The sequence below is a fragment of the Nymphaea colorata genome, chromosome 9, assembly GCF_008831285.2.
Source record: "Nymphaea colorata isolate Beijing-Zhang1983 chromosome 9, ASM883128v2, whole genome shotgun sequence".
Lineage (NCBI taxonomy): Eukaryota > Viridiplantae > Streptophyta > Magnoliopsida > Nymphaeales > Nymphaeaceae > Nymphaea > Nymphaea colorata.
In genome coordinates this window covers 23957183-23975244 of record NC_045146.1, presented here as the reverse complement: position 1 = coordinate 23975244, position 18062 = coordinate 23957183, and the positions used below count along the sequence as shown (strand labels likewise).

Below are 18062 nucleotides of genomic sequence, written 5' to 3'. Positions count from 1 at the left end.
AGCTGGAAGCCGAGTGGAACCTTCACCATTAAGTGGGCCTGCTTGAACTGGATAGAACTTATCACCCTATGCCACCTGCGTGCGGGGTGCGGTTGTTGGTAGTGGTGCAGGTGCAGCAAGTTTCAAAAAAATAAATTTATGTGTGGGTGCGGCCAAGATGTATTTGTATGTGTGAGTACATATGTATATAAACAATTTGTTACATAGTTATTTAACTATTTGGCAGTCTTATTTATTTATATTTATATATAAATTTTTTGTATTAAAGATAATTTAATTTTTGTATTAAAGATAATTTAGTTATGCACATATTTAAAATGGTCATGGTCAGTTTTGACCGGGTTCAGCACCGAACTGAATGTGCTGTCTCGGAGAAACACCAGTACCAGTGTGGCACCATACTGCCATCAACGAAAAAATGAAGAAAGAAAAAAACCGTCGCTAATGAGGAACGCAGTTCAGCGGAAACCTGTATGACTGAGATTCACAGTTATACATATAGGCAGCCTGCAGCTGTAACAGGATCGCTTTTGGATTAGGAGTGGTCGTTACCTTCAAATCAGAATTTTTACATGTATTTACTAGTAATAACGAACAAACTTAACCAAGTCAATCAAATTTTAAGATGGATTCCAATTGGTTAGTGGATACAAGATTGACCTCCTTCGCAACAGAGATATCCAAGATGCAACATAAAACGTGGAAGGCCTTGCAAATGAAATGAGAGACCAATTAGCATGATGGCCGCTGAAAATAGTTGAGCACCATCCCCAACCGTAAATGCATTAAATAAATGAAAAATTCCTTCCCAAGATGAACGTGGAAATGAGTTTCTCGTATTAGCTTTTGACTTCTAGATGACAGAAAGCTAACAGCTTGTGAAGCTTATAATAATATGAACGTCTCGTCCATGACTCGATAACTAAGCCCAGAAAAAGTAGTTACTTCGCAAGTATTGTCAAAAGAAAGAAAGAAAGGCTCACCATTATTCAGAAACCAATCGCATAAAATTTCTGAGTTTATTGGGTGCATTAGACACTGCAAGACTCAGAAAAAAACTCGGATTCTGCAAGGTAAAATTTCAAATTTTCGAGAGGAGCCTTTCAAAGATTCTAAATGCATAAGAATTGTATGCTATGATAGAAAAACAGGCACACCAGCAATGGAATACCAGCATGCAGCCACCACCTTTGCCTCTCTTGGTCGCTCCCTTCTCAGCCTTCGCAGGAACCAGGTTTCCCTGGTAGATCTTGATGACAATCAACACCACCATGATGATTACCAGAAACTTGTAGCAGATACATTCCTCGACCTTGCCTCAGCAAGCAACAACCATGTACTCTCTCTCACATGGCTCCTCAGGCTTCTCAATTCCTTCATCTATTGCCACGAACATTTCACATCTGCTCTGCTCCTGCACCGCCCAAAACGCCTTGCCATCTCTGACTTCTTTGACCGTTCCCTCAAGGCACTTGATATTTGTGTTGCTGTTGGGGAAGTTCTTGATCACATCTGCATTTGCCTTTCCCATGCAAAGATCATTGTCCATGCATTATCCCAACCCATGAGCAAATCCCATGCGATGCGTGCAAAGAAAGAACTTGGTGAACTCATCAAGTTGCTTGGTGAGAACAATGATACAGGAAGCAGATTGTCAGGTCGGAAGGCAAATGAGCGAAATAATCTGTGTGTCCTTCTTCATGCAATAGGGAAGGACCTCATAGTGCCCCCACGAGCTTTCGACAATAGCTCTGTCATTGTCCATACTTACACAATGAGTTATGTTTTAGCCTTTGTCATGCGGATGCTGGTGGTAGCCATCACATGTGGAGACAGGGGAATGAACACAAACTTACTTGTGCCAGCACCACCAGGCCGCCAGTATGAATGGGCTGCGCCAATGATAGCCATCCAAGAGACGATACATGAGGAGTGGAGGAAAAAAGGCAAAGAAGGATGTGGTGTGACTGGTTTAATGAAGGAATTGCAAATCATAGAACGATGCAGTCAGCGTTTAACAGAACTAGTTGGGTCAGACCAATTACTGTTGGAGGAAGGGAAAATAACTGAGGTCCGGCAGCAGCTGCTAGAGATGAAAGATGTATGTGATAGCTTGGAGAAAGGGCTGAAGATTTTTCGGAGGCAGGTCAGGGAAGCATTCCATCGGATCATCAAAGGCCGAAATAAGGTTCTGGTCCATCTTTGCAGGTCTGTTGATTCTTCAAAACCGTTTCCAAATTATGTTGAGGTTGTTTCTGCATGAACAGAAGCATGTGCTAACCATCGTAGAAGACATGGTGTTCTGATCTGTTTATTTCAATTTTGTTTTCTCAATGCAGTGGTAAGAACCTACATAGTAAATCCTCAAGCAGCATAATGTCAAGTGCCATGCTCAATAACATTGATGAAGAAACTGAACCTGCACCACACCCGATCTGACACTTGCATGTGCTGGCATCATGGAAAGAAGCTTAACAATTAACTTTGTAGATTATGCAGCTTTAACTCAGGCTTTTATGTTTCAGTTTCCCCATTTAAGATTTTCAGGCATTAGACTGATTCCCCACTACTCTCCCCTCTTCTTATATACAGTATATGGATGCATCTTTTATCTGCAAAGAGTTCCACAAGAGGACCTTGTGAGATCTTCTCCAAAAGAAAGTGTTTGATCCACAATGGTGGTTCTTCATTTGAGAAAGTTTTATCATAGGGCCCCCAACATACCAAACTTTCTATTGATTAACCAGTTTTCCAACTAACGGCACAAGCAGACAGGCATCTGACATGTTAGCGACAACAGGAAAAGAAAGATATTTCAATTCCTATGGGTTTTTAACATTTCAGTAGGAAATGAAAACATCACAGCACCAAAATTTGTGCAAAAATTAAATAGTCAAATTACTGGAAGGCAGCTAGACCTAACTTCCCTTTTGGAAACGCAAATTTCTATTGTTGTTCTGAACGGTTAAAAATATGACGTGAAACTGTCCTCTGAAAAGTGAAAAGCACATTCCAACTCATTCATGACCTGCCATTTCACAGCTCAAACAATGGCAGGACTTTGGCAGAACATAGTCGATGAAGACCAATCTCACTACATACAAATTATCAAACAACTAAGCCACGAATTTCAAATCTGAAGTAATCAAACACTTTGTAGATGAGTTGTTAAATTGAGATCCTTGGCAGTCTGAGATCAGCAAGGCTGTCAAACTCTAAATTTGGCTTCACTCTAGCTACAACATTTCAGACTAAAATGCTTTTGTTGCTAGCAAGCCATCTGGCTGAACGGTAAACAATGAGGGAACACTTCATATTACCAAACACAATAGGATCATTCACTAACAACGCGAGCATGTCAATCACCAAGAGAAAGGTTTTATAAGTCTGATCTGCAATAGAATGTCTCCATGGTCAGGGCACCTAGTTAGTCCTAGTCCATGCTTCGTCCTTGTTATGGCAGTCTGGTAGGTTCAGATTCATAAGACAACAGTTTCCCTGTGGAATGCTATAACTGATCTGTCTATAACCACGGAATGTTATAATTGATCTGTCTATAACCAGTTCGTGAACAGCTTTTGGAAAAACTTTACTCTTTTTGTGTTGGTTTAGAGGGGATATGTTATCCTTGCTCTGGCTATAACCAGTACGTTAACAGCTTCTGAAAAAACTTTACTCTTCGTGCTTAGATTTAAAATCAATGGTGGAGCCACATATGGGCAGTTGTTGGCAGTTACCCACACCAGCCTCACAAAATATCTTTATTTTCATATTGTTGTCATCAAGTATTTGATTATCCATATATCATGGTGCCCCTAAAGGCATGAAACTTTTTGAATTAGTGCCCCTCCAGCCAAAATTTCTGGCTCCACTACTGTTTAGAATGGATACAGTAAAAGGCAAAATCTAATCTTCCTGAGAAGCATGTGTGCTGAGCAGCTGAAATTTTTGTTTTCATTGGATCTGCACATACTACAGCAAAGCAAACAAAACCAAAAAAATAAGAGACATGAAACATTATACTGGTGATTTTAACAACAAAAGAAGACCTCAAGGCTCGAACAAATATTTCCAGGAGATCAAACGCGCACCACCTCAACGATGCAGATCAACCATAGGCTCATTTTGATTTTAAGGATCTTCCTTTTCCGAACAGCCAACGTAAACTGAATAGGAGTAAAAACATACACTTACATCATCGGATCATCTCGGAGTGCTTGTGCTAAAGACGCTTCTTATTGTCTGAAAACTATTAACGTCTTAACAGAAATAGATGGACTGGAATTGCCTTCTTGAAAATCAAGATGGTAGCTACATCATGAAATTGCCCCTCTTTTTCATTTCTCTCCTCGATCTCATCGAGAGACCAAGTCGAAATTGCGAAGGACATAACAAGAAGAATGATTGTAACAGAACCATCTGGGAAGAACTCTTTTTCAAGGCTTTGCAATTGACCTTTCTCGCACGGTCAGGTTTTTAGCGACTCCTAGCAAGCACGATAGCCATTTGTCCAATCATGTTTCAGTTCACTTCTTTCTGCACCAATATGGTTTATTTTAAAGCCTTCAAGCCTCAGCCTCTACAGACCAGTGCAGAATAACCGAAAACGCGCTTACTAATTCCTCGTCTCCATCACCAAGCAATTGATCTCCTTGGCACATCCAACTCATACTTCCAATGGCACATCCAACTAAAACTACCCCACCGAAAAAAATAAGCTTTGAATTAGTGCAACAGATAACGAATTGGGCATTAAACCTTCATGCATTGTCCGCTGTCAACTGCCTTTACTCGTATTCCACTATATGCAAATCCAACTGCTGCACTCCAAAGAACCCCGTATCGCTGAGGCATTTCAACAGACGATTGCAACGCACAGAATCAATCGAAACCTCTAGGAAGCGCGTCTTTCGCGACATAGGCACGATCAATACCTCAAATATACAGCCGAATAACCAGCACTCACCCATCAAACAACAGCAAATACAGCAAGTAGAACACCTACACCTTCAAAGCACCATCCCTGCGAATATGCACCGGACCAGATAATAGCGACAAGAGAGCGTAAACCAAGAAGTCAAAGACACTACGATCCCTTTGCAACGGAACCCATAAATTTATTTTCCTCGGTGAAAGGCGAGACATGCATAAATGAACCCAGTTAATCAGTCTTTCTCAACCTCAATGGAATTGAAGTAGGCTTATCATATATATATATATATATATATATATATATATATATGATTTAGCAATAATGAAAATTGTACTTTTGTTTTAAAGTTCACCTAAGTTTTGCATGGTCAACGAAAAATAAAATGTTTGGTCAATTAGCTCTACGTTGTCAATATTCTTGGGTTACTGAGACAATGCCACTACAATATCTTTAATATAAGTAATATTCGTATTGATTAGCTTGCAATCTCTTCATATAAACAACAGTTCATAGAGAAAAGATAAATTGTCAGTATATGGTTGTAGAGCTACCTCTCTTTGTTGCTGTATAGAATTCTGGTTCGGATTATCCAAGCAAATCATCTGCGTCCCCGATGCTCCTGCACCTGATCGAGGGGCACCTTTCCCCGAGGTTTCGTGTTTCATTAAAGAGTCAGTTCGCCTATATGCACGTATCAAAAGGTAGCAACTTGGACTGGACTTGATATTGCATGACTCTGCAAAAAGGTTACCCTATTTTATACTCCATCTTGATATTTCTCACCTTGTTCCTTCTAAAAAAGGCATTGACATGATACTCTACGAAATCTGATAAGTTTAATTAGTTTGTCTTGATTTGTTAGGTCCGGATCAACTTTTGTGGGCGTTTTTCATGCATGATACGATGCTAAAACAAGCAGGAAATCCAATTTTAGCGTCAATATTAAGGGTGTGTTCATGCAACACCTTTAAAATAAGTATATATATATATATATATATATATATATAAATTATAGGATCAAGACCCAATTTTGAACGTACCCTAAAAAGTTGTTGAGATGGGCGAGACCATTTTTTTATGGACATGTGGCATGGCATCGACTCCTATTAAAGCTTGCCTCTACTATTCATTTGAAAGTGGACAATGACCAATAGACAAGGACAACATTCATAACCATCGTTACTTGGATCGATCTTTGCATAAAAGCGTGTCTTCATTTTTTTGAATTCAATTTAAATGTAACTTTCCTTTTTTCAATTATAATTGGCGACCAAATAATAATGCGACGTTCCAATTAATTTATTTGCTTGATTTTTAACGATTATAATTCGAATCATGTGCAATAGGAAACGACAAAACCCTCACTTTTATTTGAAAGAGACGATTAAAATGAAAAACATTTTAATCTTAAGTTTATTTCTGGTACATCTTCCACAAACTGTGCTGGAAATATAATTACTTTTAAGGGTTTCTACTAAAAAAACGACAAAAAAAACAGAAAAAGGATTAAATAAGTGAAGTGTTTGATCTCGCCGATATTTTGGCGATAACGAGTTGCTGTCATTTGCTTTCTCCGGGGATCTTCACCAAGAAGAAAAAAACGCGAGGAAGAAAAAGGGGCAGGGAAAAAAAGAGACAGAAAGGGTCGCGGAAGACGCGTGGTATAAATGGGGGCGGGACGACGGCAGATGCTTCTTCGGGTCCGTTGTTTCGATCATTCTTCGTTTTCCTAGTCGGGGAAACAGGTTGAGGCTTCCCCGAGAAGCTTCGAACTCGAGGATAAGTGTGGTCGATCCCTTTCCCTCCCCCCTTCCCTCGATTCACAGCCGGATGATTCGTTCTCGCCCACTCTGAATCTCTCTCTCTTTCTGTGCGCTGCTAGGCCGCCATTTCCAATTTTAAATAAGGATGGAGTTTCCTTATATGGAAGCCGTTCTAGGTACGCCCTCCTGGCCGCCCACCCTCATTCTTCTTCTACAATTTCCCTCCTAGTTGCTTCCTTGGGGCGGTGTTTGATCGTCGAGCTTGCTTGCATGTTCTGGAAGTCGTTGGGTCAGGATGGTCGTTTTTGGTTTCCGGTGGCTTTTGTTTCTAGGGTTTTGATGGAAGCCGAGATGATAATTTGATTCTTTAGTATCAATAAGGTCGCTCTGGCTATGCCTCCAAAGAACAATCGCAGTGTTTGGGGATCTTTCGTTTTGGGCTGTATCATAGGTTGCGCTTTCAGTAGGTTTTTTCTGCGGATTTGTTTCTTGAGTTGTGTGTGAGAATGGAGCAAAGTAGACGAGCTGATTCCTTGGTTTTTCACGATAAGTCTTTTTGACTAGGGTCTTTACTTCGAAAATAGGGGCAGACTCGCGCTAGTCCATGTTTTGTGCATCTGGTTACTGAATTATATGTGATATTGTCTCAGGCTGGTGTTCTAGTATACCTCCCAGATATCAGTCCACTAGAAGTGTGTTAAAAATAAGGGACATATTTATGTTTTTCCTTCATAGGTTACGATATGGAGTTCACTGAAAATTTAAACTTTACCTTGTTAATGTCCACGAGTATCGAGAATAGTTGTTCTGTACCTTTTTTGGCTGTTTATTAGTATTATCTTTTTACTGCTCTTGTATGAGACGACGGGGTTGTTGCTCCGGAAGCATCCAGTTGCTTTGGCTAATAAACTCTGTAAATGTCGTCATGTAAATGGCACGGTTATTCGTGGGTTTAGAGGTCACGCAAACATTCGTTAGAACGGCGACGAGTCGAAGAAGAGTTATTTACTATGGGTGAGTGGCGCTAAGTTTTCATGCAGCCATTCCGGAGCTGCCGGTTTGTTTCTGGTTTGTCTTTTTTCAAAATGTTTTACATACTTTAACAGAAAAAAAGCTGCAATGTTGATGGAGTTCTACCTTGTATTGATGCTACAAAAATCCTGTTGAATGGCCACATGGGATAATGGTTATTAGATATATAATATATACCATAGGCATACAGTGGCACGTTATAATTTATCATGGACTGCTTTAACTATACGAAGAAAACCACCGAGATTTAGAAGTTTGGAATTTAAGCGATAAATAGGAAAAATAAATTGTGTAAAACTGTTTACTAATAAATAATCACATTAACCAACAGAATAGGAGAATAAAATTTTCCAACAACCCTTTGATTACTCAAACAAAGAAAATGTACACTAAAATGTACAAAGGGATACTAAGCAATCACAGTGATACTCTACAAAGATACCTTCATTAAAGCTTCTAAAGCTTGCATTGAATTTTGTGTAAAAAAAATATAATGGAAATAGGCAGGTTTTTCCTCAATTATGTCGCTGGATCTTGGTTTTGCTGAAAGGCCCACATCTGTATAATGATTTGATATAAAAAGAACAGGATATTCACCTTGAGGGAGGAAGGGGGAAGAGGGGAGGAGCTTACGTGTGTTATTATATCAGTCTGATGTTTTCTATCTTTGGTTTTGGTATGATATTTCCTGGTTCTTTAAAAAATCTTGCTAGGGTTTTGTCCTCCGTCTTTGGTGCTGGAAACCTTCTTCTTCTTTTTTTTTTTTTTTTTTTCAAAAAGGGGGAACATTAGCTGGTAATCCTCCAAGTGTGTTGTTAATTGTTAACAGTCTGCTATTTCTTAAAATATTACTTTGTATTGTGTCTAGGACAACATTAGGTCCTGTAGTTTCTTTTATTGGAAACAAATAGTAATCTTACTTGCCATAGTTAATATGGGTGCAGAGTACCATGTCCTCTGCTGCTAATATTTATCACTTGCTGCAGGTTTTATGATCTTAATGTACATTTTTGAGACGTATTTGGACATGAGACAGCATTCTGCTCTGAGGCTCCCCACCCTTCCTAAACCATTGCTAGGGGTGGTCAGTCAGGAAAAATTTGAGAAATCACGTGCTTACAGCCTTGATAAGAGGTAACACTGTTCTTCTTGTCTGAAACTTTGAATATATCTGGTTGGGTTTCTTGTTTGGAAATTCTGCTGCAAATATGACTAGTATGCCCTTACTTTCTTGTTCCGGTGATTGGCAATGGTATTTGGTGACCTCATTTAGTCTTGTATGTTGGGTTTCAGTCGCTTCCACTTTGTTCATGAGGCCTTTACAATTGCGATGGACTCATCAATCTTGTACTTTGGTGCATTGCCTTGGTGTTGGAAGGTACATGTTTTTGTGCATTGAAATGCAGTTGCTTTGCTCATTTACTTTGGGTTAGCTTCTGTGACCTTTGGTCTTTGGTTGCAGAAATCAGCAGATCTTTTAATATCCATGGGCTTGAACCCTGAGAATGAGATCCTTCATACACTGGCATTCTTGGCTGGTGTCATGCTTTGGTCACAGGTACGTTTTGAAATGTGAACTACTACAGATTGTTGTATGGGTCTGTATTATTCAGTCCTTCAGATTGAGTTATGTCTTGATCTTTCTCCCCAAGTTGGCAAAGCAGGGAATCTGCTTACAGAAACTTGCTGTTAGTGCCTTAGTGGTCAAAACTCAAAAGGTGATCATCATCTGAAGATGTAAAGTTCATTATCCATTGGTATTCTAAGATGAATGGAGTAATGCACATTGTCTGGAATTTTGATTTTACACATCACATTTTCAGATCCATGTTTATTGGGCTCAATTCAACCGATAATTTCTGATTTTTTATCTTTTTATTTTTTTAGTGTTTCAAACAGCATGCTTGGTTGTTTATTTGTTCTACTAGGTGAAACTTAAAAAATGTTTTTTTCTGGCACTTGTTTTTTGATATAATGTGTTTTATGTGCAGTAGAGCTTTTTCACAACATGGAATAAAAGGCCTTCCGCTATTTGTAAGGAATCTGGCTTAATAAATGACACCTTTTCTAAAGATCATGTGAAAGTGATCAAACTTTCTGCTAAAGCGAGGAGGATTCAGTAAGAAGTCAGCTTAGTTGTTGGACTAGTCCATGCCTAGGCATGAGTCTACACCCGTCGCCGAAGTCCATCACTTAGGCGATAGGTGTTAGACTGGCGCTTAGGTGCGCCTAGGCTGGACTAGGCCATGGGAAGGTGAAAAGTCACCTTCCCTTCAAATTAAGTCTTGTAATTTTAGTATACACTGTTATAACGTATATACTTATATTATATGCAGTTATATTATATAATTTCTGTTCTTTAAGTACAGCTTGCTGTACGTTAGTTACGTATTCTATATCAACTCATCAAGTGGAAGTTCCAGCCATACCTTAAGTACATATTCTATAAAACCATCAATTTCTGTATATATCTTATGTGCTCTAAAACATATTTTGTGGAACCTATGCCAGCCTTCTTACCCATGTTAAAACCTAGGTTTATGGTAAAACGACCACCATTTTCTCTTGTTTGGTGCATGTCTAGTAATCAGAGAAATATGTGCAGACCTCACTTCTTCAACATAGCCTGATGTTAGAGCTGCAAAGAAACAATATGAACTATGTAGATGATAGTCAACACATGAAGCATAAAACATTTCCTAAATTACTATGGTGTAAAAATCCTCTTGCTTGCATATACTTATCAATTCATGGTCATCAAATGTTCAGTACACAAGTAACAGAGTAAAAGTTTGTTAAATATTGGTAAATTTCTTCATCTGCATTTGCAGAGTAAATGCAATTCTTGATTATGGTGACTAATTGTAGCTAGATATGACTTGATTACAGAAGAACTCTCAAAGAACTGAAGTGTTAGTAACAGAATAAAAGTCTGCTTAGATATTGGATGCCTTTTTAGGCTAGGTGCGCCTAGGCGCCTTGAAAACTAAGCAAGTCAGTCATTTTACTGCTAGATGATTATAAAATGCTAAAATTAAGGTTGACATGCATCCCTTGGTGCTTATTTTGAAATATTTCTCCATTCTGCTCACTACTCATTGGAGCAAATTTCTTGTCCTAGACTAAATAGCCTCTTTTGCTAGAACCTGTGGGGAGGTTTAACATGGCGATATTCTGACTCTGTAACTGTTATAGTTGATCCAGCAACTATATTGAGTATAGCAGAGACAGATCAAACATCCATTCTATATGGAAAAACATTCCCTCTCTTTTGTGGAGGAAATGCTTGGGAGGCATTGATGGGAAATAGAAATTCTAATATAGCTTGTTCATGATTGGTACAGGGCGGGCCATGGACTTGGTTTTCTGGTGTTTGAGTGTCAGAATAAGCTTGTATTTCAAAAAAGAGCCATTGTTGCAAATGTTTATCTATAAGAAATTTTCTTCCTGCAGGGTAGCTTTTTTGTACCAGAGTTGTTTTCACTTTTCTGTTTGCAATTAGTGTGCTTTGTACAAATGTGCAATATGATTTGCTTCCGGGATATTCTTTGTCTTTTAGTAGTTTGTCTGCTATGTTGTTAGGGCCTCGCCTAGGCGTGGACTAAGAATAAGTCCACACCCGTTGCCTAAGTCCACCACCTATGCGACGAGATATGTTTTGGCGCCTAGGTTGGTGCTTAAGCTTGCCTAGGCTGGCCTAGGCTCCAACACTTCGGGAAAGTGAAAAGTTACGTTCCCTTTCAATTATGGAGAAATCAGGCTGGGGAATCGCCCCTACTTTATAGAATCCTTTTCAATTAAAGTTTCTTAATTGAGTATATATTGTTTTGTATTTTATGTTGTATTGATTATGTATTGTTATGTTGATTATGCTGTTATATGTATATATTGTTAGTCACTTAATCTGTTATATAGTATTGGAATATCTCATACCTGTTATATGTATACATGAGTATGTTTATGTTACGTACTTATATCATATCGTTTTATATGTTGTTAACTTATTATACCTGTTATAAACTTATATGTATATACTATTTATGTTAAATTGTATTGTAATACAATTTGTTATTCCTGTTATATGTGTATATATATATATATATATATATATATATATATATGTACTGTTATACAGTGTGTTATACCTTTTATATAGGATTGCATCACCTATTATACGTATATACTGTTAGCCTGTTATATAATATGTAGTATTGCGATACCTGTTATATGTATACGTTAGTATGGTTATGTGCTTATATGTATTGTTACTGTTATGTATACTATTATCAATTGTTAGTCTTTTTTATTATATTACGTCTTTCTTTAAGTACAGATGGATTAAAGCCTTCTTGAATACTTCTTCTATTGATTTTGCATATTCAATGAAGTAAATAATCAATTTTTGACTGCTTAAGTTGATTATGCTTGTTATATCACTATTCTTGACATTCCAAATATTAGTAATAGTTAACCTAAATAACTTGACAAGTTAACATAACTAAAAAAATTAAAAACATTGGTTACCTTTTTTGCCTAGGCCTCGCCTACGCGCTAGGCGCTGCTTGGCACCCAAACATAGTTTGTCTGGGACTTTTCTCTTTCCTATTGAACTTTTGGTATTATTAACTCATGGTTAAGTTGAGTTGCATTGCTTTCAGGTAAGTTCTCTCCTCATTCTGTTTTAGGTTAAATTGGGAAAAAAAATTCTTGCTTGAATATCAGTCTTTGTCAGCATAAATGTTGTTAATTGTTATTTGTTTATTATCATATGATCCTAAGTGATTTTCTGCTCAATACTGATTATTGTATTGCAGATAATTGATTTGCCGTTCTCACTGTACTCGACCTTTGTAATTGAGGCTCGCCATGGCTTTAATAAAGTTTGTCTCCTTACCATACTCGATGTCATAATTACTGTTTATTTAGTATTTTATTTTTCTAAGTTTCTCCTTGCGTCATTCTTGTTGGAGATAATAACATGTATCTTGGCCTTTGTTAATTTTTGATAAAGTGGGCCTGCTGAAATTTTGCTTCCTTCTTTTACAGCAAACGATTTGGTTGTTCTTCAGAGACATGTTCAAGAGCATGTGTTTATCGCTTGTGCTTGGTCCACCTATTGTGTCTGCAATAATCGTAATTGTGCAGGTATTTTATGTGAATAACTTAGAACTATAGTGATTCTGTAGTTTATTCTGCTATGGCATGATGACCTTTTTTGGGTAGCTTTAGGGTGCTATTCTGTTTCCTGATTTCAATGTATGGATATGTAATCTGAACAAATTGGTTTACAGTTTTCTCTTCCATTGTGGAAACATTAAAATTTGCTTGTTTATGTTTCAGAAAGGAGGACCGTACTTGGCAATATATCTTTGGGCATTTGTATTTGTGCTGTCTCTTGTGATGATGACCCTATATCCTGTCCTGATAGCACCACTGTTCAATAAATTCACCCCTGTGAGTATTTTCCCTGCTTTTGAACATTTGCTCTAAGCTTCTTCTGTTCCCGGGTCTAGAGGTCTGTCGTTGATTTTTCCTTCACTAATTCACTTATTGATCTTGTTCCTTGTTTCTTAAAAGCTTCCTGATGGAGATCTCCGTCAAAAGATTGAGATGCTTGCTGCATCGTTAAAGTTCCCTCTGAAGAAATTGTTCGTAGTTGATGGATCCACAAGATCAAGCCATAGTAATGTGCGTATAAATTTATGCAATTGACTTATGTTTGTGATTCGTTGCTATCTTTGTGGGTTCAGTGGTTACCACTTGGATGTAGATTCTTCTGTTTCTTGAGGTATTCTTAATTCTTCAGCCAAAAAAAAAAAATTCAGAATTTGATCTTCTTCATTCTGTATACACATTTAAATGTTTATATAGTTATGAATGAGTGGATGCTCTTGCATTCTACAATTCAGTTCATTTTTTACCTTGATCAGACTGTCCCTTGTGGTCGTGGATCTCATTGTCACTATCATTCTTGGTGGTGAGCTTGGGCTACTTTCTTTAGACGAGTTCTGTGGAAACCTTAAAAACTTTATGACATTTCAAATAATTAAACATATAAAGGAAACAAATAGAATAGAATGTTTTAGTAGCACTTGAGAAATTGAAGTCAAAAGAGTTTACCAACAAAATAAATAAAATGCTAAAAGGTATACAGTAAAAGTGATTACATAAATAAAATTTTATTTTAGTACACTGATATTAAACTCTAATTTGATCTTCTTGAAATAGTCGCTTGATATTAGCTAAAAGCCTCAAACTAGTTATTGGTATTGCAGTGTCTTCAAGATACCTATGTTTCTTTGTTTGTGATTGTCAAAATCTTCTCCGATTGTTCTTTGCATTGGATATCTTCTGTGGAATGCAGAATCTGATACCATTTTGCATGTTTTAACACATAAATGATACATGCAAGCAGAACCTATGTTCCTTTTAGGGGCTTGTTTCCCAGCCGCTGACTAGGAAATGGAGCAGAATATATTGGATTATGAATACTATGTTATAAAGACACCCTTGGTAGTGAAACGCGCTAATCTGGCCTAGACAGTGCTCCTCCAAAAAGGCCTAGGTAGTGCTTCGCTGTGCCAAATGACAGTATGAAAGGAAAAGAATGAGATGGAAGAAGTGCGAGAAGGAGAAAGAGAAGAAAAACAAGACGAAAAAGGAAAAAGGTTGGGAGAAGAATAATGGAAAAGGTAAAAGCAGAAGATGATGAAAATAGGAAAAAAACTGTTTCTCTTTTTTCACTCAGGCGGCTAGGTGGCCCAGCCATGTGCTTTTGTCTAAGAGAACAGTAAACGGAGGCCAGAAGGGATATGAATGACATAAGGCAGAAAATAATCAATCTAAATGCTAAGTTCTATTGGGTATTTTGAAGCTGACAGTGATGGTGCCTCTTTGCTTTTGAAGATCACCGTCTTTCAAATAAATTCTCTCTTAGTTATGTACCTAATGAAACTTTTATGCAGCTTGCTTTCTATGATATTGGCATTATCGTTGTGGATAAAGATTTCTTGATACACACGCTATTTAATGAGTGTTCGTGTAATCTGAAATCACTTTCTTTTTCTATTTATTGGCAGGCATATATGTATGGCTTTTTCAACAACAAGAGAATTGTTCTTTATGATACATTGATTCAACAGGTACGGTTGTTTCCACTATTTTGTAGATTTGTTCATTCACATTGAGGGACCTCAATTGAGTTTTCTATGGTGGTGAAGCATCAAAATATGGATTTTGGTTGATGCAATATTTTCTTCTAGAAGTTAATGATGATTTAATTTGAATCATTTGGAGAGCGTTTATCTTTTTCCTTGTAAAACCTAATGTTTTTTGCATTGTGAATTTTTTTCAGTGTAAAAATGGGGAGGAAGTGGTTGCTGTCATTGCTCACGAACTGGGGCATTGGAAACTCAACCATACCATGTACTCTTTCATTGCTGTTCAGGTTTGTTTATTCGTATATCTTTTAAACATGCTCCGTTCAGTCAGTGACTCTGCATTTTTATGCTCCTAAGTTTACAATAATCAAGAACCATCTGGTCCTTGTAACTTGCTTGCCTAGATTATTTCTTCAATCCAAAACTTTAAGTTTGTAACTATTATTTTCCATATCCACTTTTCTACTGATTATTTTGGTATGCAGGTTCTCACGTTTTTGCAGTTTGGGGGTTATACGCTTGTGAGGAACTCGAAGGACCTATTTCTTAGTTTTGGTTTTGAAACACAGCCTGTACTTATTGGGCTTATCATTTTTCAGGTATCACGTTCTCCTCTCTCTCCATTATTTGTTAAGTAGAATTGCCTAGTCTAGATATTATTAGCCCCTGCAATATTTACAAGAATGAATGCCATCTAGTGTTAGACCACTAGACAAGAACATTTTAAATCGTTATCATTTTTTAAGTATATTTTAGATATTTTGACATGTTTAAAGCACCAAATTAATGTCCAAATGGTAATATTAGCATCATTTTGTTATTCATATATTCTTAGTTTATGTCCGAGCTAGCAGCTGCAGCTTGGTAGACTTCCTATGATGCTCTGTTTTGTCACAGATTTTTCTTGGGTGGTTGTTATGTTAACACAAATCAGTTGTGCGTGTTTTTCATTGGTAATGTTTAGTTTCTGCTATTGCCTAAATAATACCCTTTTTGCATGCTAATATTTTGTGGTTAGTAGTGCATCAATCAACTGGAAAAGAATAAAACAATACTTGTTGAATAATAGCAAAAATGTTAAGTTGTTCAAAAATTAGAAGTGCCTCAACAGGACTTTCATCAATTCGGTTTGAAATTTGAATTGGGCAATTCGAGCTATAACTGAGTCCGATTGTAACGCTAGGCAGGTGGCAAAATGAACAGAATATATCCCTACTAAAACAGCTACTAATCTTTCTCATTATGACTTGCCCTTTGCAGCACACGGTAATACCGCTTCAGCATCTTGTGAGTTTCGTTCTTAATCTTGTTAGCCGTGCATTCGAATTTCAGGTAAACTATGTATATTTTGTTTTTCACAGCGACTTGGCATTTAATGGAAACTTGACTACTATCTACTGTTTTTAGGCTGATGCTTTTGCAAAGAAGCTTGGGTATGGTGCACCACTGCGAGCAGGTCTAGTGAAACTTCAGGTATGTAGTTTGCTCTTCCTGCTTGTTTGCACTTAAGACTTAATACTAACTCTCACCACTCTTTAGGAGGAAAATCTTTCAGCCATGAATACAGATCCATGGTACTCTGCTTACCATTATTCTCACCCACCTCTAGTTGAGAGGCTAGCTGCTCTGGATGCTCCTGACAAGAAAGAAGATTAGTGCTCCTTATTGTTGATTTGGCAGCGGCGGCTGGAACTCGAGCATTTGTAATTGGCAAATGGTGCATACTTGTTATACACACGACCGCTGGTTTCAGCTTTCAGGCACGTTTACATTAAGTTATTTGGTCGCTATTTCCAACACGTGCCGTGGAGCCTGGTACGGACAAGCTTTATTCTGTCTTGATAATCTTTTGCATTTTCATTTGCTTTCATGCTCGAGCTCTAAGAACGTCTCTGTAAACCAGATGATGTTAAAAGATAAAATTTTGGTTGTGGTTTCCTTTTTGGTGGTTGGTTTTTTGTTTTTTGGGGACGATAATCGACTATTAAATCAAATTGAGTGCCAGACTATGCTTAACCCGGGACCTCGCGTTGTTTGATCTTTAGGATGTCTGCCTCCGGGCACGGAACCACTCTGATCCGGTAAGTCCGGCAGCATGTAGCTTTAATTGACAGATTGGAGCTGATGCCTGGTATAACAAATTCGACAACAGGTAAACCGAGCCACGACAGCGAGTGCTTCTCTATATTGGGAAGATCCATAAAGGATTTTGGCGTCCACATGATTCAGAATGGGAGCATAAGCCAATACCAAGGTGCATGTGTCATCCCTATAGACAAGCACGGTTCAGGTTTTCCTAATTAAAGCAAGATGCCTCATTAAGAGCCAATTGATGATGAATTGCCAATGATTTTGAGAAGTCTCGACATCAATTTGCTGTCGTAAACCTAGTAATGCCTACGTCGGTACTGCTTCCTGGTCTTGAGGTTTTGTTTTCCTCGAAACAGAGTTCTTGGCGTATGCAACAAGGTAAGCCACGATTGAGCCGACATGTTTACAAAATCGAACGCGACGATTTCATCCTACTGATTACTGCGTCGAGCTCAAGCTAACTTTTGTATTAAGAATTACACCATGAACAGAAAGAAAATGGAGAATCTGTCTAGTGTGTTTTTAAGCCACGCATCGGATAATCAATATTCCCCTTTTCTTTCTTGATTGATTTATGCGGTACTCCTGCAATAGAAGCACGAGCCAAAAGTTATACTTCATTTCTGGTGAACGGGCAAAGTGGCTGAAGCCCAGTTCTATCATTTCCACTTCGTTTACCTCCATGCCCTGTTTTAGCAATCCCTATATAGGCATCCTCATCCGGTTTCACTCATGAAACTACAGGAGAACAGTGGGCTTGTGCGCAAAATACTAACTCAACCTCCAGCCTGTTACTTTAAGGCCCGTTTCGTTTGATGGCATGGAAGAAGGTAAATTTACTGTGGTAAATTTTATTGAAAAAATTTACAAGATAAATTTCTCCATCTTTCAATTTGAAGCATGTTTGATGACAAGGTAAAATTTAACAAGTAAAATTAACCTTATGCACATAGTAGTTTTTTATAGGGTAAAATTAACTTTGTTTGATACACTTAAGTAAAAAATTTGAAAGACTTTTTTAAGGACTGTTAATAGTAGTTTTTTTTTTTTCTTCTCCTTTCCAATTTCATGTGGAAAGAAATT

General features: G+C 37.7%; 2 protein-coding genes and 1 long non-coding RNA gene across 4 annotated transcripts; 2 read left to right on the top strand and 1 right to left on the bottom strand.

The window, feature by feature from the left end:
- Positions 1 to 1162: 1162 nt before the first annotated feature.
- On the top strand, positions 1163 to 2832 carry LOC116260710 (protein ROH1-like). Its single transcript, XM_031639147.2, has one exon. The coding sequence runs from the start codon at positions 1163 to 1165 to the stop codon at positions 2261 to 2263; it is 1101 nt and encodes a 366-aa protein (XP_031495007.1). The 3' UTR covers positions 2264 to 2832.
- Positions 2833 to 3927: 1095 nt separating this feature from the next.
- Positions 3928 to 5603, bottom strand: LOC126410400 (uncharacterized). Its single transcript, XR_007574325.1, has 2 exons — positions 5485 to 5603; positions 3928 to 5023 (listed from the first exon to the last, which is right to left on the bottom strand). It is a non-coding gene; the product is annotated as an uncharacterized LOC126410400 (long non-coding RNA).
- Positions 5604 to 6530: 927 nt separating this feature from the next.
- LOC116261056 (CAAX prenyl protease 1 homolog) lies at positions 6531 to 16826 on the top strand. Of its 2 annotated transcripts, XM_031639656.2 has the most exons (15): positions 6531 to 6721; positions 6816 to 6872; positions 8715 to 8862; positions 9022 to 9106; positions 9191 to 9286; positions 12543 to 12608; positions 12775 to 12873; positions 13069 to 13182; positions 13306 to 13416; positions 14808 to 14870; positions 15083 to 15175; positions 15374 to 15487; positions 16149 to 16220; positions 16296 to 16361; positions 16428 to 16826. In XM_031639656.2, exons 2-15 carry the CDS (start codon positions 6842 to 6844, stop codon positions 16542 to 16544), a joined length of 1275 nt encoding a protein of 424 aa, XP_031495516.1. In that variant the 5' UTR covers positions 6531 to 6721; positions 6816 to 6841; the 3' UTR covers positions 16545 to 16826. The 2 variants fall into 2 exon arrangements, with proteins under 2 accessions (XP_031495516.1, XP_031495515.1); XM_031639655.1 differs by having other exon boundaries at positions 6532 to 6872.
- Positions 16827 to 18062: the final 1236 nt, after the last annotated feature.